We start from the raw sequence: 22461 nt of genomic DNA on the forward strand, positions 1-22461 counted from the left end.
GGGTCGAAGGATGGAGAAGACGTTGAGAAGGCTATTCTGATTGCTGGACCATTAGGGTAAAAGGTTTTTGTTTAGACAGTGTGATGGTGTGGAGCAGCTTCTCCTTTCTGGAAAAACAAGTCTCATCATCAAAGGCAATAATAAGCCAAAGAGATATCGAGATAAGATTCTTCCACCAGTGTAATATTGTGTAATATAATAACTCTTCTGACCAAGTTGGCAATGATTTATATGGCTCTTATACTACATAACACAAACAAAGGGAATCAGTGAAAGAGAGGTTCTGGTGCTGAGCCTTGTTAGCCACATGAATTGGATATCCTCACCTTTTTTTGTCTCTAAATATGTAATATGTAATGCATTTTAATTACAAATGAACAAGCAAGTTGCGCTAATGTAAAAAGATACATGTACAGCTTCTCCATAATTTCTTTGTTCTTTTCTCTTCCAAAGCAGAGTGTCAGTAATAGGCCTGCTATTCAGTGAACTGCTTGAACGTTAGCTATAAAAAATCTCAAAAGTGTGTTCTTTCCCTTAAAGGGAAATCAAGCAGGTGCCTGGTTAGTCATGATGGCTAAACATACAGTGCTGTGGGTGTCTCTTGCTTCCAGCTGAGAGTACTTGTTCAGAGTGGTGATTTTCACCAGAACAGGGTAGAAAAAGAGCAGGTAATAGGTACTTGTTTTTGCTGCTGTGCAGGACTCAAACACTGCATATGGCTATATCAGGCAGCAGTTTTGTGGTCTTTGAACCACAGAGGATCCTCGCATAGGCATGCATGATAAACAGCATTTACTACTGATATTATAGAGTTAGACTGAAATAAAATTTTAAAAATGACACATTGATAAAAGAATAAAAATCATGTGTTTCCTAAACACTAGGATTTACTGGTTAAACTTGGGAATGCAACATAACTCAGTACTATACTCGGGTGCCCAGTACTACTGCTTTGAAGCAGATGGGACAAAGGTTGTCTAAAAACATAAAGAACAGTCACACTCACATACACACTAAAAAATGCTGGGTGAAAAATAACCCAATTTACAGGGTTATTTGGGTTGGGTTATTGGTTTGACCCAGCACACTGGATTAAGATATTTATCCAAAAATGGGTTAAATTGACCAAAAATTGGGTTGAAACTCCACAAGTGTTATATTACCATTAACATTTGGGTTAATCTCTATTTACTGGGTGCCGTTTTAGCTCAGTTGGATGAGCAAGTAACCATATGCTGCATGGCTGAAAGCAGTTCGGCCTGGGTTTGAGTCCGACCTGTTGCCCTTTGCCGCATGTCTCCCCCCTTACTTTCCTGTCAGTCTTCACTGTATCTGTCTAATAAGGCCAAGAAAAAAATTCAGCATGCAACAACTAGATTCAAAGCAGATTGTTTTTTCATTACCCCAGCGCACATGACTTTGAAATTGTTAGAATTCACTTTTTACTTACCCTGTTTTATTTCGTAGTAGAGGAGAAGTCCAGTGATATCTGATCAGGTCACAGTGTAGTTGAAAATGGCAGTTTGTGAAGAAAGATATGGCTTCTTCTGAGGCTTGTCTTCAACGCAAACAATACTTGATCAAAGCCAGCCAACTTAATTATTCAAACCAGGGAGTTAATTAAAGAACCCAGCATATTGCCAACCCAACTCCTGAGTCACGACTTTTGAACCAATATTTTGTCAAACTAACCCAATTTACCCATGACTTTTACCCAGAACTTGAGTTATGAAAATAACTCAGCTTTTTTTAGTGTGTATGTACACACATACAAAGATCTCAAAATTTTATAGAAATTTCTGTTTCATGTACAATAAAAAATATCAACAACTTACCAGTATGTATTTATCATTTTCTTTTAATCGTGGGTGGAATGTTTAATCTTTTTCTAACTAAAATGAGAAAAAAAGTAATTAAAAAATAATAAATATGAGCTGCATGAGTTAATATAAAGTGCTTGTTTAAGGATTTTTCTACATATAATTTGAAAAAGTTTTTTCTAAACTAAATGTAAGTATTTTAAAGGACCATAATTTGACATAAACTTTACAAGAGAGTAGCACAGAAGTGGCTCAGTAAAATTGCATTTTACTTGAGTATGCAATTTTGTGCTTAAAATATAAATAAAGCAAATGCTTTATTTGCTTTATTTATTAGTTATTATTCAGAAACTGAATAATAAAAGTATTTGATTTACCATACAAACAAAAGGCGTGTTTAAATTTTTTGCTTTTACTACGAATAAATAAAATCCAAATCACCATAAAATATCAATAATACCTCATATAGAAAAACGCTGTCCGATGCTAACATCTTGTGGAGGGATTATATATTGCACTCTTAGTTGCACTCTTAGTTCCTCTTTCCAAGTTCCCACTCGGGATTTTAAACTGGAATACCCCTTTACAAGTCAGACTACCAAGTCGATAAGTCGGAGCAGCCTACCTAACAATCCAAGATATAAGACTGGGCTTGCAAATATAAGTAAAACTCTAAAACGTCTAATGGATACTGTCACTAATGTGTGGGTGTGGCTTGCTAAATAACAATAGAATTAAAAAAGAAAGGCAGAGAAAAAAAAAACCTATTACTAGTAATCCATGAATGGCTCTACACTGTTACTGTAAGCAGCAAAAACCTGTTTTCTTGCTCAACTCGGAAGTGACATCACTTCTAGCTCAGACTTCAGAGGTGACCTCACACTTGTTTCTATGGCTACAGCAAAGTGATAAAAACCACGTACCATTGTTTGGACAATTGCTGTAACAGCTGGGTTACAAACAGCCTTAGCAGAATGTGCAAAGAATATAAAAAAGTCAGAAGCATGGCAGTTTTTATAAATACTGCGCTCTAATGGTTTTGCATTTATTTATGGCCATTCATTTCATAATAATCTGTTATAATCTGTTAATTTTTCCCCCATCTCTGGCACGATCTTTTATTACACATTTTAAAACTATTGTTTTTGATTAAAAGTAGCCAGTGAGTGAATTAAGGACGATCCAACCCAGTCACCTTGAAATGGCATATTTATCTGCACTTGCTGATTTGTTTAAGTGTGCATAGACTGTATAAGTAAGATGGACGTGGCCACAGTGATTTCACCTGATGGTTTCTGGACTTCACATTTTGAAGCCTCAAACTCATTCGGCCACCTTCATGGTATTTTTTTGGAGCCAGAATTGACTATATTTGTCAATAGCGGTTTTTGATATGGGCGACATGGGCAGTTGCCCAGGGTGGCATCGTGGTGGGGGCAGCATCATGGCATTGGCAAAAAAAGTTGCTCGCACCCATGCTGCCCCTATATCATGCCAGCGCATTCTGAGGATTGCATAGGCACCGAACGGTTTTCTATTGCCCATCTGCGAGGAGTAAGGGCACCCTCCATTTACGAGGTGCACCTGCTGCACAAACACATATATATGTGTATATATATATATATATATATATATATATATATATATATAATTTAGACTGTTGGCATCTGTGACCCTCAACCTACTGCCCCAGAATGCAACAGGATAGAGGATAGCACTGGCCACAACAGAGATACAGCAAGATAACATTAATAAGTAGGGATAGTGCAAACCTCTGTTTACATTTGTTACATTTGGCTATGATAGTTAACAGTAGACACTGGTGTGACTTATTGAATCTTTTGGACTGTGTTCAGCACAATATTAATTAGCCATTGTTGATTGCTGATTTGTCTTATTCTCAATGTATGATGACTGTTTGTTAGCCGTTTGCATATTATGCATACTGCCTCTCTCTCCATATATATATATATATATATATATATATATATATATACGGTGGTCCCCGTGGTAATCGGAGCACTAGGTGCAGTGACTCCCAAGCTAGGCGAGTGGCTCCAGCAGATCCCGGGAACAACATCGGAGATCTCTGTCCAGAAGAGCGCAGTCCTGGGAACAGCTAAGATACTGCGTAGAACCCTCAAGCTCCCAGGCCTCTGGTAGAGGACCCGAGCTTGAAGGATAAAACCGCCCGCAGGGGCGAGATGGGTGTTTTTTTAATATACATATATATAGTAACTAAATATATTTACATGTATATATACCGTATTTTTCGGATCATAAGGCACCGCACCGGATTATAAGGCACATTAAGTGAAACAAAACAGTCAGATAAGTCAAACTTTACTCAACTCATTCTTCTTGCTTCCTCCACTTTCGTACTATTGATTCATTACTGTTGAATCCTCTCGCAGCTACTCTAGCCCCATGTTGTTGCAGTATATTAATGACTATCCTTGTATTGTTGCTAGATTATCTCAGTTGTTCTCCTGACTGAAGTTTGGTCCGTTTACAGCATCCTGCCATCCGATTGCCTTTGTCCCTAACCATCGGGAACCAACCCGTTAAACTGTATCAAGTGAAAAAAAGTTAGCATTCATCCTTCAGCTTTACTGTGTTTATGTTATGCTAACATAGCTGTGTCGCTAGCGATCACATAGCACATATGTACCAGCTAGTCCAACTAAAGTAACCCTACAAAAGTCACTGCTGTTTAGTTTTCTGTCTTCATTTATGTTGGAAGTGATAGTAGAGCTGTACATTTTAATTTTTTCAGAAATCTCTCAGTCAGAACATGGTATATCATGTTTAGGTACAAACTAGCGAGCTAACTTCCTGCTAACTTCTAACTCAGTTAAATTTAATAAATTCTGTTTTCATGGATGCCTTAATGTTAAACTTAGCAGTTACACCTAGTAAAACGCTCATCAGTTTATTAAAGATGAAAGAATTTAGACATTTTTTAACTCTCAGTGGTGCCGCAGCATTTGTTTGACTTCGGGACCTGAAGTGGACAGAGTTTTGGACCCAGATTACTCCGTGAGGCTCCTGACTACGGTAATACTCCGACAGTCCATCAAGTCGTGCAGCTTCGTAGCTTACCAAAGTCGTACTAAAACCTTTTTGACAGATTTTTGAGCACGGTGTTTTTGAGAAAATTCAGTGATTTTAACTGCTCATTATAGTGCGGAATATATATATATATATTTTCCGCACTAATATAATCTTGTTAAAATGACGTTAACGCCATAACCGCATTAATGAGGCAAATCTCTGTTAGCGAGTTAACGCGGATCACTCACTAACAGAGGATCTCACGTTAATGAGCTAACCGTGCTAACACATTGACACCGTGCAGCCCGTGCAGTCATTTTAACGAAATTAACATGGGCAGCGCTAATATATATATATATATATGTGTGTGTGTGTGTGTGTGTGTGTGTGTTGTGTGTGTGCTGATCCACCTGTAGCGCTTCCCTGAGGGAAGCAGGTTGAACAAGTTAAAACCAGGGTGAAATGTCTTTGATGATGTTTGTTGCTCTGTTGAGGCAGCGGGAGGGGAGAAGGCAGCCGATGATCTTCTGTGCTGCCTTGACTACACTCTGAAGCCTTGCTCTAATGACACAATGGAAGCAAAACTAAATACACTGAACACAGGACGAGAGACTGTCGAAGTAAAACGGGACGCACGACAAGTACGGGAGACCAGGAGGGCTTAACACTGTGACCAGGAGAGAAGCAGACATGGGGACATGACTGACTGGGGGAGATAGAGAGAGAACTTGGTTTACGGAGACAAGAGTAACTAAATGAGAAACGTGGAACACAGAGAAGGCACAGTGACAGAAAACTAAAGACTAGAAACTATAAAAATAAGCAGAAAATGATTAAGAGAACCAAAACCAGGAATGACACTAAATCAAAGAATATTAATAAAACCTGAAAACACATGAACACTGGGTCACAGACCCAGTGCCATGACATCCCACAGTCATAACTTTAGGCCTTAAAAACTAAACTAAAAGAAAGAATGAAAGAAAGTATGTTATAAAACCAATTTATAATTTGTAAATTAGTTTTAAATGTTCACTGACTATTCACTGACACTGAAACAATTTTTTTCTACCAGCATTTAAAGCTTTTAATTAGTTAATTTAGTTTTAGCCTAAGGTAGCCACAAGAAAAAATGCAGCTTTTGAAAACTGATATGAGGCTACTGACAGCTTCCTGCTGAGCATATTTTCCTACTGGGTGGATCACAGTAAAATAGATATAAAACATACACAACCACAAACAGCTTTTACATACTATATGGAGAACTGAACATTTGGTCCAGCTGGGCTGGACAGCACAAAGTAAATATGATCTATAGAGCCACATTAGTTGCATTAATGGGAAACATATCTTAAAATGATAAGAATAATCATTTGTTAAGAACTACAAGTCTTTTTATGGTGAATAAATTGTAAGTAATCCTTGTCTTTCTTGAGTCCCTGTTACAAACCTTCACATTCAAGCATTCATATTACAAAAATTAAGGTACATGCAAAGAATCTGGTTCTCACAGAGGTGTGTACACACTCTCCCCCCACACACATTCATACAGACAAAGAACAGTTCCTCCAGCACAATTACAATGTGTGCCGTCATTCAGCCTTCTTGATGGTTGTCATGGAGATGTCATTGATAAGGTGGACAAAATGCAGTTTCCTTTCTGCACATAAGTAAAAAAAAAAAGTCCTCTGTGGCTAATTTCACAATTAATAAGCCTTTGCTGAATCAGACCCCCTTTGATGAAAGAACATGCTGCAGTTGTTGCTATAGTGCTTCACCTTGTACGTTCATCTTTGCAAACCTTCCCTGTTTTCTCTCTCTCTGCAATTGCTGCTGTTGTAGCGATGGATTAACCATTTCTTAGACCTCCCTGAAATCAAGCCTGTATCACTCGCGCTCATAACACGTTTTGTCTGAGAAGCAGACTCATTCTGGAAAACCTTGGTTGCTGCAGTTTCTTTCTCCTCTCAGTTATTGTGACACAATCCTTCCAGCATCACGCCAGTCGCAGCTCTGCAACAGGAGAGTGAATGTCTGCAGGAGAGGACTAATCCTAACTGACTCGAGGCTGGTGAGTCACACAGATACACAGTAGCGATTCTTCAACTTTGCAACTTAATTTTATTATTTCGCTTATCTTACAACCATTTGATAACTCTGAATGGAATTTAATGCACAAAAGATGTTAATCTTTGAAGTAACAAAGATAACATTGTAATTATATGGCTCTAGGATGCTTACCATGGACACACACTTGCAGTAAACATATATCTACACACACAAACACACACACAGTGGTCTTCCACAGGATGAATGTTGAGCTAATACTGTTCAGGTGAGGTGGATTTTTTTGATATTCAATGTGCAGAACTGTTAGAGATCTGCAGAGAGGAAGACAAAAGGTATAATGTTTGCACTGCAGTTTGTAAGCATTTGAAGGGAAAATAAGGACAGGGTAAGGGTAGAATGAAGATTTTAAGCTACATTGTAGATTGTCGCCTGCTTATACAGAGAGTTCTGTAGAGATTCTGTGTTGAGCGTGTTATAGTAGAACGGTCTAGAACTGATTCTTTAAAACATTCTGTTGTTCTGTCATTGGCACAGAAAGAAATAAACCAGAATAAATTAGAGGCAAAACTGTGTTAAATTAGTCTATGTAGCTTGCATCTATCCCAAAGCTGTTGGATGCTAGTTTCATGCTACCTTAGACATCCACATTTATAATGTGTACACTATAAATTATATATGTCAGTGTCACATCTAGGCTTGTGAGATGCTTCTCATATTGCTCTGCTAATACTGTAATAATGTGGCTGAAAAGGTTATGAAGACACAAATGCCAGAGGCCAGAAACCAAGAGATTCATGTATAGTTCAGTAACAAAGTGATTGACCTGGGCACCAGCAAAGAGATTTTGACCAAATACGGAACAGGATAATTGAATGCATACCACCTACACCTCATCTGTCAAACATGGTGCAGGTGGTGTTATTTTTTTTGATGGGTAATAGCTGCCAGCAGACAGACTTTACTGCTGACAGCAGTTGCAAGATGAAAACATGTTGCCTGCTCACATTAAAGGTAATGCAATCAAGAAGTAAGGTTCATTATATGCATAAGTGGCACAACATCTGTGATTCCCACCCAGCACAGCTGATGTAGTTCAGATTGAGAAAAACTAGACAACAGCAGTAATGTTTTCCTGTGAGATATATATATATATATATATATATAAGTGTATATATGTATATGTATATATATGTATATATATATATACATATATATGTATATGTATATATATGTATGTGTATATATATATATATATATATATATATATATATATATATATATATATATATATGCCTGTTTTCACTGTCATCAAAGCCCTAATATGACTGGTAATGCAGGTATCTATATGTCACACATAAACACCCACTGTTGCTACTTTACATATAAAAAGCAGAAAAATAACCTAAAAAAAACAGTCTAGCAATGTTTTTCATTGTAGTGTTTTGGTATCTGTGACTAACTGAGGAAAATGCTGTGTTGCTGTCTGAGACGTTGCTAACTGCAGCCTTTTCTGGCCTAACAGAAAAACGCAAGGACAAACAGCACAAAGGCTGATAGAAAGAGGCTGGCTCTGCTGGTGCTGCAGACATAAAACTGCTGAAAATGAAGATGACAATTATCAGTTTCTTGCTTTTCCTGACTATTTGTTTCACACTTTGGTAAAGAAACTGTAATATATGCAATCCATTTGAAAGTATCACTTATAAACAGAATTTTCAAAGGAAATTGTAAAGACTAAAGATAACACATACATTAGCACATAGATATAATATTATAACATGCGACAACTGGCACTTTTTTTTTTTCAACTTTTCTAACAACAGCCAGAAGACTGGAATTTTAACCCACACCATGACACTTATCTAAGCTCTAACTGTGTCCTTTTGTGCCTTGATGTAACTAAACAAGAATCATATTGGTATCGAATTAAGGAAGATTTCTAGATTTGCATGTGTGGGTTGCTACTGTTTTTCGACAGGTTTCTTGCTGATATCATCATCATAGCAAGTGCGGCAAGTGTTGCACTGATAAATACAGTGTACTGGATTTGTATTTAAAATCCAGAACATTTTTAGTACATCTAACATGGAAAATGTGTACTCTATAATGTATTTGACTTGAGAATACGCCTGGCTATTACACAACTATGTTCTACTGATTTCTATTAAAATTGCTGCTCTTCTTCTATAGAACCTTAAATAGTTTTGTTATTTTCCACAGAAATCTGTCTTTCTACATCTTCAAAATCACCATCTGTGACCAAGAAGCATGGAGGCAGAAGGCTGTAATCCTGGTGTAACCATAGATTCAGGTAATCCACTACTAAAAGCAGTGTTTCTCCGTCGCCTGCGGCTCACACGACTCCTCCTGGAAGGGGGAGCCTATATTAATGAGAGTGACAGCCAAGGCCAGACCCCACTGATGGTGGCCTGCCGTACCCAGCATGTTGATGCCCAGAGTGCCAGTCGAGTCAAGCTGATCCAGTTTCTTCTAGAGAAGGGAGCAGACCCCAACATCCAGGACAAAGAAGGTCGATCTGCACTGATGCATGCCTGCCGGGAGCAGGATGGCCCAGAGGTGGTTTCTCTGCTTTTGGCCAGTGGGGCAGACATCAGTCTGGAGGATCAGTCTGGGACATCAGCATTGGTTTACGCAGTCATGGCTGGAGACCTAAAGGTGCTGAACTTGTTGCTTGATGCATGCAAAGACAAGGGAAAGGAGGTGATCATCATAACAACTGACAAATTCCCATGTGGTAAACTGCAAACCAAGCAGTACCTCAGCATGCCTCCCCTTCGTCCTCTTGACCAGGCAGAAAAAATGACATTACCAGCTCCTGCATCTCCATCTGAAATCCAGCTCATCACATCTCCCCAGTGCACCTCCTCTACCTTGTGCCCTCCAAAACCAGTCTTTTCTTTTAAAGAAGCACAGATCTGTGGCATAAGCTCCCATCCGTGCTCCCCGTCAAGATTTCGCGGGCTTTGCCAAGCACCTCTAAATGGACTGCAGCAGCCTCTACTGAGGCTGAATTCTGAACCCTGGCTGAAGATCCCAGCATCTCTGCTCACCCAGCAACCTCCTGAAGCTTCAGTCTCAGAAAAAGCCCAGGATTTAAGTCTGACTGATAACTTCTCATTCAGAGTTCCTAGACGGGATGAGGATAACAGCCCAAACTTTGACAGCTACAAATGTTGTGAAGCAAGTAATAAAAAAGCGAGAGATGGAAAGAATGATAGTGCCAAACAAGTTGGACAAAAGATACCACTACCAGGTCTCATTTCATCTCACTCTGCCTCCCATCCTAATCTGCATTCTGTAAACCTTGGTACAGATTCAGTTCCCTCCTCGCTTTCCACTGGTAAAATTCTTGTAACGCAACTGCAACCTTGCATGGCTTCATCAAGCCTTCATAATGTCATTCAAAGACGCAAGCTAGGTGCAGACATATACAACTCTGACCCACAAATAGCTGTAAACATTCAAAATGTCCCTGAAGAGCAGAAAGCTAGAGACCTGACAGATGGCAAGAGGCTGGCGCCTTTGCATTCCTCTAGCACAATGGGTTCCAGGGAGTTGGTGTCAGGAACGAGTCAGAGAATCCTTTCTGGATATGAGCGCAGAGGTTCTGGTGCCTTCTTGCTGGATCTTAACTCACAGGCCAGACCAAGATCTCTGCCACCTCTTACTAACACCCCCATCCTTAATGTTTGTAACCTCAGCTCCAGCAATGGAAGTAGTTTTTCTGAGAAAGAGTCTGGCCAAAAGCATTTTTTTCCCTCTGCTCCTCCTGGGCCCCGGAAAGAGCTTACTAGGAGGATGCTTCTAAGAAGACACTCAATGCAGACTGAACAGTTCAAGGCCACAGCTTGAAATCTAGCCAGAATGCAAGAAAAGTGCAAGCGTGTTCCGACGTGAATTCTGTTCTCCTGTGAGCTATGGTGTGTGCATATTAATTGAGGAAAACGAAAGAGTGTATGCAAAATTATTGGATCCTCAGACATTCATGGATTTAACAACATATAAACTATAGATTTTTCTGTGCTTTGGTGTGCTGTCTTGTCAAATAGCTTTAGTGTGCAGTTCTTAAATATAGATCTTCTCTCAAATTATATTTAGACATTTTGGTCACTCGAATGACAGAAAGTCAGGCTAAAAACCTGCTTCTTTGACTTTAATAAATTGTTCTGGTGAAAGAACGTTAGTAGAAAGTATAGCCAGGGAAGTTAAAGAAATGTTAGCTTTAATTTGCAGGCATGCCTCTGGTTACTTAACAATTTTAAGTTTAATATTCAGTTCTTTTTAGTTTAGCTTTTTCTTTCACCAACAGCTGAAGGAAAAAAATACCGGACATTCCACTCTCTTAATTTAATTACTTGTTAACTTTGCAAATCATCTTTTTATTACTGTAGGCTATTACACACCAGAACTTCTTTCCACAAGACATGGATAAGAGTATGTGAGTTCAAAATCGAACGAAATGCTTAACTACACTCAAGAGCTGAGTTAATGCGGCTTTAAAATCTTTATGTGCAGAAATGTGCTAACAAAACTTTCAGCTTTCATTGAAAAGGTGTAACAAAAATATTACATTAACAGTTTAGGAATTACACCAACTTTTATACACAGCACCATTTTCAGAGGGTCAAAAGTAATCAGACAAATAAATGTATTTTTAAATATCAGTATTGTTTTTTATTCCATTCATTTCAATTCAATTTTATTTATACAGCACCAAATTACAACAATACTCGCCTCAAGGCACTTTATATATTGTAAGGTAGACCCTACAATAATACATACAGAGTAAAACCCAACAATCATATGACCCCCTGTGAGCAAGCACTTGGCAATAATGGGAAGGGAAAACTCTCTTTAACAGGAAGAAACCTCCAGCAGAACCAGGCTCATGGAGGGGTGGCCATCTGCTGCGATCGAAAGACAGGATAAAAGACATGCTGTGGAAGAGAGCCAGAGATTAATAACACGTATGATTCAATGCAGAGAGGTCTATTAACACATAGCGAGTGAGAAAGGTGACTGAAGAGTAAATACTCAATGCATCATGGGAATCCCGAGCAGCCTGCACCAAAAGCGTAACTAAAAGAGGATTCGGGGTCACCTGATCCAGCCCTAACTATATGCTTTAGCAAAAAGGGAAATTTTAAGCCTAATCTTAAAAGTAGAGATAGTGTCCATCTCCTGAATACAAACTGGAAGCTGTTTCCACATAAGAGGGGCCTGAAAATGGAAGGCTCTGCCTCCCATTCTACTTTTAAATACTCTAGGAACAAGTAAGCCTGCAGTCGGAGAGCAAAGTGCTCTGAAAAGCATGCTCCCTTTCAGTTCAGTTGAAGTGACTGGCATGGCCACTGCAGAATATACCATTTCTTTATCATGAGGAATTCTTAGGTTGATTTTACTGTAATGCTTTGGGTTGCATTGTATTTGCACTGTAAAGTGCTGGCAAATGTGTTTTGCTGCATTTGGCTGAATCTAAGCAGAGTAGTCAATGCAGTGTTGTGGCATGTGTATGTTAGCACATACCATAACATTGCCTTCACAATCTTTGGCAGATAATGTGGTATCCTTCAGACAGCACAGTGACAAAGTCCTTCTCCATAGTTTTCTTTTCAGATCATTCTTGTAAAAAAATAAATAAATAAAATAAAATAAAATATAACACTTATATAAGTATTCACAGCCTTTGCTCAATATTTGTCGAATCACCTTTGGCAGCAATTACAGCCTCAAGGGTTTTTGACTATGATGGTGCAAGTTTGGCACTTTTGCTTTTGGGCAGTTTCTCCTATTCTTCTTTACAGAACCTCTCAAGCCGCATCAGGTTAGGTAGAGATTTCTAGGCTCAAAGGAGTCAGCCCCAAGCCACTCCTTTGTTATTTTCCATGCGTGCTTAGGGTTGTTGTCCTTTTGGAAAATGGAACTTCATCCCAGGCCCAGAGCACTCTGGTGCATGTTTTGATCAGGTATGTCTCTGTACATTGTTGTATTCATCTTCCCCTCAACCCTGACTAGTATCCCAGTTCCTGGTGCTGAAAACCATCTCCACAGTATGAAGCTGCCACCACCATGCTTCACTATAGGGATGGAATTAGCCAGGTGATCAGCAGTGTCTGGTTTCCTCCACACATGACGCTTGGCATTATGATCAAAGAGTTCAATCCATGCTTCATTGGAGAAGAGAATTTTGTTTCTTATGATATGAGAGTCCTTCAGATGACTTTTGACAAACTCCAGGCAAGCTGTCATGTTCCTTTTACTGAGGAGTGGTTGTCCTTCTGGAAGGTTCTCCTCTGTGCGCGCAGAGCTAGAGCTCTGTAGAGTCTGATCATCGGGCTCTTGGTCACCTCCCTGACTGAAGGCTTTTCTACTCCGATGCAGACTAGGAAGAGTCCAGGTGGTTCCAAATTTCTTGCAATTACAGATGATTGAGGCTACTGTGCTCATTAAGAGCCTCCATTTTTCTACACCCTTCTCCAGATCTGTGCCTTGATACAATCATGTCTCCGAGGTCTACAGACAATTCCTTGGACTTTATCAAAGGCTTTATCAAAGGCTGTAGATACATATGTACATGTTATATGTTTTTGTTTTTTATTCTTAAGAAATTTGCAAAAAAATTCAAGCAATTGTTTTCATGTTGTCATAATGGGGTACTGTGTGTAGAATCTTGAAATAAAAATACATTTAATGCATTTTGGAATAAGGCTGTAACATGACAAACTGTGGACCAAGTGAAGCACTGTGAATACTTTCTAGATGTACTGTAATTTTAATTTGAGCTGTTAAAGAAAACAACTATGTTAAATCTTGAGTAATTGAAGTCATTTTTAGACACAGTCCTTACATTCAGGGGCTCAAGTGGAATTGAATGATTCCAGTACAGTACTATTGAATACTAAAAACAAGCACACTAAATTGAATGATTTAGTATGCTTTTTTTTTTTTTTTTTTAGAATAGGTCATTTCCAATTTGTACCTTTTTGTTAACCCTCTACATTTTCTCCCATAATGTCTTTTTGGGTAGAAGTAAGGTTATAATATGTTGACCTTCCTTTTCAGGGTGTTTAGAAACATTCTTTTATACCATGGAAATGATCCTGTAGATCCTGCAGATTTTGCAAGAACAGTTGCTTTCTTCATTCTCTATGTTCTATGCTAATGATTTGTTATTTTTTTTGGTTTTAGGTTTAAGGATTGCCTGTTAGGTTTGCAGCAGCAGCTCATGTCGTGTGTTAAAAAAAATGGATTCAAAATGCAAACTGCAACTGTGGAATTGATTAGAATAATGAAACAATACCCTGCAATTGTCCACCAATGGCTTTTAAAAAAGTGTTGCAGTTAATTTGTACCCTTGAAAATAGGGTATTGTGTATAAAAATGGCTGTAACTAACAGTTAATACAATCTCCTCGATCAACCTCTTAAAGCTAAAGTCTGGATCGTTTCGGTTTAAATTTGTTGTTAAGTACAGAATCAAAACTGTCACTGTTCAAATAATTCCAGATCTATGTATGAATTAAATCAGGTAATGATAGGATTATAGTTTAACTTTTATTTCATTACATTTCACAAAAAAGTCAAATGAAATGATCCAACATTCTTCTCAGCTGCAATGTGTTCATGTGCTGCAGATGCATTATATAGATTAGAATTGGAGACACACTGTTGGATAGGTTGTGTGATGGGACAATTTTCTAACAGCACCAAGCATAATTTTATATATTATGCAAAACATATTTATTGGGAAACGTAAGGTAACATGTGTTTATATAAGGTATCTGTGACAGGCCAAATTAGCTGATAGTTCCCTGCAGGTAAATCAGCCACTTTGAATGTTAGGCTTGTTTCAATAATACTCTTTGCGTCTCAAGTATATGTATGTCAGTTAAAAAAAAAAAACTGTCAGCTGGAAAGGACACTGAGTTGGATGGAAAAACTTGATTTTATTATATTAAAAATGTACCACAAACCACTGTTAAAAACACATCATTATGCATTAAACATGCTTAGTCAAAATGTCTATTCTGTCATCAATTAACAGACTTTAACACATAAGGTCACTTATTACCACAAACTGCTAAAAACATTGTTTGCTACATATTTACATGTTTTTGTTTATCATGTAGAAGTAGAATGGACTTAAAACTTAAGAGACAGTAAAAGCAAGTTACTATGAGCAAAAGACATTCAAACTTGGAATTGTGTGTGATTTTGTGCTCAACAGTCTATAGCCACGTAGTAGGACTCTACTGCTAGACTTCTATTCAGATCAAATGGGGCTAAATAAATACATACAATAGAATCTATGAAAGTTCCTTATTTATACCAATACAAACAGTAGCACAAAATACAAGACAGAAATACAACTTGGGGGGGGGGGGTTGTTGGTTTTTTTTGTGCTAAAATATGAACAGCCAGGCAGTTGTAACCCTTTCAGTGTAAGTCACTGTAGATTTATCCTGCCGTTAATCCAAGAGTGACTTGATTCAGGTTCTCCTGTCCAGTCTCAGACAGGCGTACAGTCCTCACACATTTTTATTTCAGGTCCTGCGGTCGTAATCACTGACCATCTTCTTGATATGGTTCAGTTTGGACTTCAGATATTTACACCTGCGCTTCTTCACCTGATAATCTGAAGACTGTGGATAAAAAAGGTAAAGCTTGTAAATTATACATACAGCAGAAGGTACCTATATATCTTACGTCTATCCAACTATTTTCTTTTTCAGAGAAAACTTTTTTCATTCATACGTATGGTCAGTTTAGAGAGTCACCATTTTGTCTATAAAGTTTCTGCTGTGCATCATTGCTGAGTTATTACAAGAATGTGTCTACAGCTGATATGGATTCTAACAAGACACCAGCATGATAAATGCTGGTGTCTTGTCCAGTCACATGTATCACAGTGACAGGACATAAATAAAAAAATAAATGAAAACTGACAAGTATAGATTAAATATTCCCCACATACCTTTTTCATATTCTTTATCTTGTTGTACTCATCCAAAGCATCCTGTTGAAAGGGCAGACAAACATTTCAAAGTTTAGTCAGATTACTAAAGTTCAACATTTAACTTTCATTGATTGGGTGACAGGTGGTAGAGTGGGCGTCTACCAACTGGAAGTTCGATGGCTTGGCCTCTTGTATCTCTTCCATGTGTTGAAGCATCCTTGATACTTCTACAAAATATTTGCACCCGATGCATTCATTGGAGTGCAAGTGTGTGAATTTTAGATAAATGTACTGCATGAATGTGTGTGTGTGTGTGTGTGTGTGTGTGTGTGTGTGTGTGTGTGTGTGTGTGTGTGTGTGTGTGTGTGAGTAACACCATGGACATCATGGGTGAATGAAACTTGCAGCAGAAAATGCTTTGAGTGCTAAAAACCGAGTAGAATGGTGCTATATAAGTAGCAGTCAATTTATTACTGATTTATTACTTTCTTTCTTTTTTGTTTAGAAAAGCTTTAATTTAGTGAAAAGCACTTTTTCATCATCACGCATCCAACATCCAACATTTATCCATCAACATAACTGCAACTTGGGTTTTCAGATTATCAATATCAGAAATACTAGAAATATTTTAAAATCTCACCAGGTACTGTGGGCTTCCCTCCTCCAGTTCATCCAGCTCTCTGTCCACTGCTGAAAGGTTCTGGTTAATGGCATCAAGCTCTGCCTGCAGATCTTTGTACTCCTGATGGTCATGGTCAAATTCACGCTTGTAGTCATTGCGCTCTTGCTCATTTGCTATTGGAGGAAATTCACTGGAGGAAGGAAATGGGAAGAATGAGAAGAGAAAAGAATGAACAGAATGATCTTAGAAGATCATATGTGAAAACATTTTTTAAAAATTCAAAGAAAAAAGAAAATAAGACAGATATATGATAGAGTTGACTTGAGGGGTAATGATGTTTCAAAGATGATCAGTTCCAGCGGTCTGGTTATGAGGATTAAGACTTATGTCTTACCTATCAAAATCGTTGTCATCCAGCTCGTCTCCAGAGGAGTTGTAATCTGTGTCGTAGTCCTGTCCGTCTGCGTGGCGGGGCCGACCTGGTCGTCTCGTTCTGGAATATCCAGCTGAACTTGCCACTTCTGAGATACTGCTGTAGGGAGGCCTGCTTTGCAGTGGCAGTTCCTGGACAACAGGCCTATGTGACAATACAATAATACAATAATTACTTTAAAAATCAATGACAAAGGTTAGTACATTAATAGAAGATTTTGACAATGGAAGATTTTATGTAAGTTGAGTGTCAGGAAACTTCTACTAATGTAGCAGGAAGTAAAACACAGCCATAAATAACCTGCATATTCACACTGTATGAGATAACCTTTAATAACTTCCTGATTCCTTATAGCTTGGTGTGTTACCTCATCAATACCAGGCCAGCACTCACATGTTTTCTTGATATTCTGCTTAGGTCTGGGTCATGTGTTTTCATGAGAAAAAGTTCCAATCAGTTTCGAGGAGCAAAACAAGGTTGCATAAACAAGGCTCAAGCTGAGTCTGCAATACACTGCAGCGGACCAATGTCATAGAGATTGTACTGATAGCACTGTGACCTAGGAGCAGGGCAAGTTTCCCCACAGACGTCTACACAACTGGAAATCTTTTTGGAGCCATAGGAATCATAACCGCAGGCCATTATAAAGAAAGCAGGTTTCCTGCTTTCTTCCTCACTGGCTTCACTTTTCAAACCCAGACATTATGTCCAATTTTTTATATAGTCTACAGTTATATGCAGTAACTGCTAGCATGGCTGCAAACACATGGATAATTAGACTCCCAGAATCAGACTTCAGTACTGATTCTGGGAGGAAAACTATGATGCGTATCTGTGACATCTCAGTGGTCTCAGGGTGCTGTCCTCAGTCTTACAAAATAAGATTCAGTGTTGAATTAGGATTGAGAAATAAACACCTGCACTTGTATCAGGGCGCATACTCACTGAGGGCTGTAGCTGTATGGTGGTTTGTCATAGTTTGTGCTTTCATCATCCAGATGACTCCTGGAGCTCCTTAGTTTTTCTGGGTAGTCTGAAATGGGAACTTCTCCAGGCGTAGCAGACACATTGTTCACCTTCACAAAAATGTAAACAAATTAGCAACATATTTTTAAATAATATATAAAACCCATATCCAAAACTTTTATTGCGCATCAGCAAGTAGCTACTTTCATGCTTGATTTGGCACATTTACGCCAGATGCCTTTCCTGATGCGACCCCAAAGGGGACTAGTGTCTCTGGCAGGAAAACAGCAACCTTTCATTTGACAAGTGAATATGTAAAGGTTACAGTGCCAACATCTAGCCAAAACTCACTGGTCATTTGCAAGTTTGAGCAAAATCATTAACTATTAAACCCCATCACTTTTTCCATTCACCAGCTAGCTTTAGTTTAGCCAACTATTCATTTTCTTCTTTGAGATACTTCCTCTCACCATTTGATATGCATTTTAGTTAGCTAAATCTAACTATATATCACAAATGAGATACACTTTAACTGTCTAGATGTACTGTGTGTGCTGCAGTCACACTGTCTCAGCACTTTCAGGCACATTCCCATAAGCTCCAGTAAAGTAAATACTTTCTAAGAAACAACTTGTTCATGTGGAGTTACGCATGGGCTAACTGATGACTTTTTCTTTTTTCTTTCTTTCTTTCTTTCTTTCTTTCTTTCTTTCTTTTTTTTTTTTAAATGCAATTCAAAGTACCACTCAAACCTGCTTTTCCTGTTTACTGCTGTAATGTGAAGTGTACAGCAAGGACTTGGCTGTGGTGAATATCATCATGACTTTCGAAATGACTCACTATCTCGTTGCTACTCACTAGGATATATTGCAAAACCCCAATGAAACTTGTTTTACATAATTCAATGTGAAATGTAAATACCTTTGTTTTAATGCTTGAACATAGTAACAATAATAAGCTCTAGTTCATGCTGTGTAAATTCCTTCCTTACTACATGACATGCCAGCATGTGACTAAAGACATGCCAGAGTGAGACTGAAACTGTTATCTGAGAGCACGCCACACCTTGAAACCACAAATACAGTGCTAGACAGAAAGAGCTCATTGGTCCACATTTCACCTTCTCTGCTGATAAACAAGTGACTACCATCAAACTGGTTTTACCAGTCCTCTACTGCTGCATTACATCAGATTACAAAGACAGTTCTGGGCTATAACTGCTCTTCTCCGAAAATGGAAAAAATGCTCTAATCCATAGCAGTCTTTATCATATGTGCTCATATGTGATACCACAAAACAATCATTGTAAACTGAATGCTTTGAACTGTTGGGTGGAATTAACAGGAAACATAAAGGCCTAACAATGGAATTTAAGAAAATAGAACAGACTTTGAACTGATTACTCAATGAAAAATTAGAAAATAATGAAATAAAGGCTTCAAATGCCCTGTCCTTGTCGAAAAATAGCTGTTTTATGTCATTGCAAACTAATTGTTTTGTTTTTTTATGTCATTGCAATAACAAATGTTTTTGCGAAAATGTATCTTTACAAAAGCCCATATAAAGCTGTCACTCACCCATGCCTCTACATCCTGAGGTGGTGCCAAGTCATCGATGACTTTCACTTTCTTCCACAAAATGTTGCTTTTGCCAAAATTTTGGATTTTCTGCCGCGTCTTCAGTGCAAAGACCAGCATGATAATCAGAGCTGCTGTCACCAGGAAGCCAAACACAACGGCAATGGCCTGGAATGGGAAATAAACCACCATATTAGAAACAGAAAAAAGTTAAAGACAGAAATGGACATAAATCAAATCTGTGCCCTCACCTCTTGTGGCTCAAACACGCAGTAATGGTAAAGGTATTCATTAACAAATAGTGCTGAGGACTGCGGCTGTTGGTAGGGAGCACACAGTGCAGTAAGGGTGTTGCCTTGAAGCGTTCCATATGACTGTGCCGATGGGTTCACTGCCACCAAGTATACTATGGTGGCTATAAGCATAAACAGGGCTAGGATGGCAGAGATGATCACCACAGCCAGGTAGAACCTCCTGCTCTCTGATAGGCTTTGACGGGATACAATGACGATGAAGACAGTGAGTACGAAGATGAACACAATGGCTGCCATGGCAATCATAAACCCTTTGCCTGAACGTGGTTCAACATAACTGTAACCATATCCTCCATATCCATAGCCACCGCCATAGCCGCCGCCAAAGCCGCCGCCATAGCCGCCGCCATAGCTGCCACCATAGCCGCCACCATAGCCGCCATAGCTGCCACCATAGCCGCCAATGCCTCCAAAACCAGACAATGCTCCCTGAGAGTCATAAGCCAGTGTGGAGGCAACGCAAGCAAATATAAGCAAGCACAAAAAAGTGCAAATGACAGCCATGATTTTGAGGACGCCTGGTGGAGACGTCAAGCGGTAGAAATGCTGGAACTCATCATCTGGGTAGTAAGAATAGGCAGGCTGCGGAATGATTTTACTGTGGGGGGGAAACAAAAGAGATAGTGATTATGGGGTTTATAGATATATATATATATATATATTTATAGTGATAGTTGATAATTAAAGTTCTAGTATGTGCCTGTGACAACTATATATCTGCTACTACTGCAATGCAAACCATGACTGAATTAAAAAATTACAAAAACTCAATTTAACAGTAAAATTTCGTTTTTTCCCGGAGATTATTTAATAACATATACAACATTTCTTCCTAGATTTGTCAAATTTAATTAGTTTGTAAATATTTTTTAATTATATACATTTTTTATTTGCATGTAAGGTAAATGAAAGCTACAACAAAAATCTTAACAAAACTGATTTCAACCCACATGAAGACAAACTAAAAAAAAAATGACAAAGTCAGAAAGAAAAAAACAAAAAGAAGTAATACTCATCCAAAAAAGAAAGTTTTGGAAGAGGATTTTAAAATATTTCACAATTATCGATTAGGTTGTGGCAATTTAGAATTGTGGCCTCTCTTCTATACAAGTAGTGTTCATACACATACACAGCACTATTATCTTGAACATTCTGATGAACACTTACAATACAAAATGATCAGCAGTAGGTATATTAATCGAAAAACACTCACTGGTCATTATCTGCCTCGTAAGGAGGAGGGCTTCCTACGGGACTGGAAGACATAACTTCTGATCCACTTGGTGCTGATCTGTAAAAAATAAGAACATTTTATGGTTAAAACAGATCGCATTTAGGGGTCCTAAGTGTTCTCATAGCTATTAAGTATTATCATTGTTAAATGGTGATAACTTCCTGAAGTCTTCCAAAGGTCCATGGATCTGCTGACTTTATTATGACATTCACCAAAAAAAAAAGGCAGCATTTCAACTAAAAAGTGGAACCGAACATTTCTTTTATTCACAATTATTGACTCCATTAATTACTCTGCTGCAAACATCAGCCCTACATAGTAAGATATTTGTAAGACATTTTCAGAGACTTATTCCCCACAGCATAACCGTGCTAGTATACAGCCACAAAACCCAAGATTACAATTGCTAGCATGACAAACCACCTTCTAACAGATTAAAATCCACTGCACAACAACCGCTTCAGTCATAACAGCCTCTCAGTTTTTACTCGATTTTTACCTAGCAATTTTGTTTCATAGAAGGGATCTTGTTAATAGGATAATTGATTTGAGGAGTATCCAACGACACACTTATCTTTAGATCGTTAGTTTAAAATGAAAGAAGCCTCTGCTGATAGTCCCACAATTTCAAATCGATACACTAACCTGCTACGTTGTAAGAGTCCTCAGCTGAAACAGGTCAAGTGAAACTGCGGCTTCGGATAAAAACATCCTGACCACACCTAGACAGGTTCGTCTCTCGCTAGGTAACAGCACGCCCCGCCTCATGAGCGGAAGTCAGCCTTTTCCCTCTGAATAAAAACCAAAACGTTTCTATAAATACATTTTTTAAGTTGGTTGTGCATGTCTCTTACAAATGTTAAACCAATGTATTTTAACAAACGTCTCCAACAACTTAAATGCAAACCTATTTCGCCTGGCAAAGAAGGAAGCTAATATGAGTGACATTAAAAAGAAGTTCGCCAATCTTTGAGTGTCACTCCAACAAACGTATCCCTCGTACACAAGTAAGCAAGAGAAGACTAATTAACACGAACTGAATAAAATGATAAAAAACAAGTTTAAATGTTTTTTCTGAGCTTTGATTTGTTAACGTTCGCACATAACCCAATGCAAAATGTTTTTAATAATGGTAAATGGACTGGTTCTTATATAGCGATTTTCTACTCAAAACACTTGACACAACTCTCCTCATTCACATCAGAGCTTTTGTCAATCTGACAGTTACACACATGGACGCACCTTGTCTATGGATATTTGGCATGCAGAGAGGAGGAGATGGGATCGAACCACCAACGTTCTCATTGGTAGGTGACCAGTTGTTGACCTACCTAATTGGTTACATATGTAACTTTAGAGTCAGGATTTTCATGTTATGATTAAGTCCAGATTTTG

The 22461-nt window shown here is 38.4% G+C and overlaps 2 protein-coding genes across 3 annotated transcripts; one reads left to right on the plus strand and one right to left on the minus strand.

The window, feature by feature from the left end:
* The first annotated feature begins 4808 nt into the window (after window positions 1-4808).
* ankrd34ba (ankyrin repeat domain 34Ba) lies at window positions 4809-11701 on the plus strand. 2 transcript variants are annotated; one of them, XM_025908610.1, is made up of 3 exons: window positions 4809-4877; window positions 6717-6945; window positions 9165-11701. In XM_025908610.1, exon 3 carries the CDS (start codon window positions 9213-9215, stop codon window positions 10815-10817), a length of 1605 nt encoding a protein of 534 aa, XP_025764395.1. In that variant the 5' UTR covers window positions 4809-4877; window positions 6717-6945; window positions 9165-9212; the 3' UTR covers window positions 10818-11701. The 2 variants fall into 2 exon arrangements, with proteins under 2 accessions (XP_025764395.1, XP_025764394.1); XM_025908609.1 differs by lacking the exon at window positions 4809-4877 and having other exon boundaries at window positions 6250-6945.
* Window positions 11702-14890: 3189 nt separating this feature from the next.
* oclna (occludin a) lies at window positions 14891-21866 on the minus strand. The gene is made up of 9 exons (XM_013276229.3): window positions 21712-21866; window positions 21046-21123; window positions 19770-20430; window positions 19519-19686; window positions 17921-18051; window positions 16937-17119; window positions 16561-16732; window positions 15939-15980; window positions 14891-15606 (listed from the first exon to the last, which is right to left on the minus strand). The coding sequence occupies exons 2-9, from the start codon at window positions 21096-21098 to the stop codon at window positions 15508-15510; spliced, it is 1509 nt and encodes a 502-aa protein (XP_013131683.1). The 5' UTR covers window positions 21099-21123; window positions 21712-21866; the 3' UTR covers window positions 14891-15507.
* Between the last annotated feature and the right edge of the window lie 595 nt (window positions 21867-22461).

This window comes from Oreochromis niloticus, linkage group LG7, assembly GCF_001858045.2.
Source record: "Oreochromis niloticus isolate F11D_XX linkage group LG7, O_niloticus_UMD_NMBU, whole genome shotgun sequence".
In the NCBI taxonomy this organism is placed as follows: Eukaryota; Metazoa; Chordata; class Actinopteri; order Cichliformes; family Cichlidae; genus Oreochromis; species Oreochromis niloticus.

Bases quoted from the DNA above. Each gene is read 5' to 3' on its own strand.
- oclna (XM_013276229.3), bottom strand. From the start codon at position 21,098: ATGTCTTCCAGTCCCGTAGGAAGCCCTCCTCCTTACGAGGCAGATAAT. The intron at 18,052-19,518 runs GTGAGTGACAGC...ATTTTTGTGAAG, and splicing joins CTCAGGATGTAGAGGCATGG to GTGAACAATGTGTCTGCTAC. The intron at 17,120-17,920 runs GTGAGTATGCGC...ATTGTCACATAG, and splicing joins CCATACAGCTACAGCCCTCA to GCCTGTTGTCCAGGAACTGC.
- ankrd34ba (XM_025908610.1), top strand. From the start codon at position 9,213: ATGGAGGCAGAAGGCTGTAATCCTGGTGTAACCATAGATTCAGGTAAT.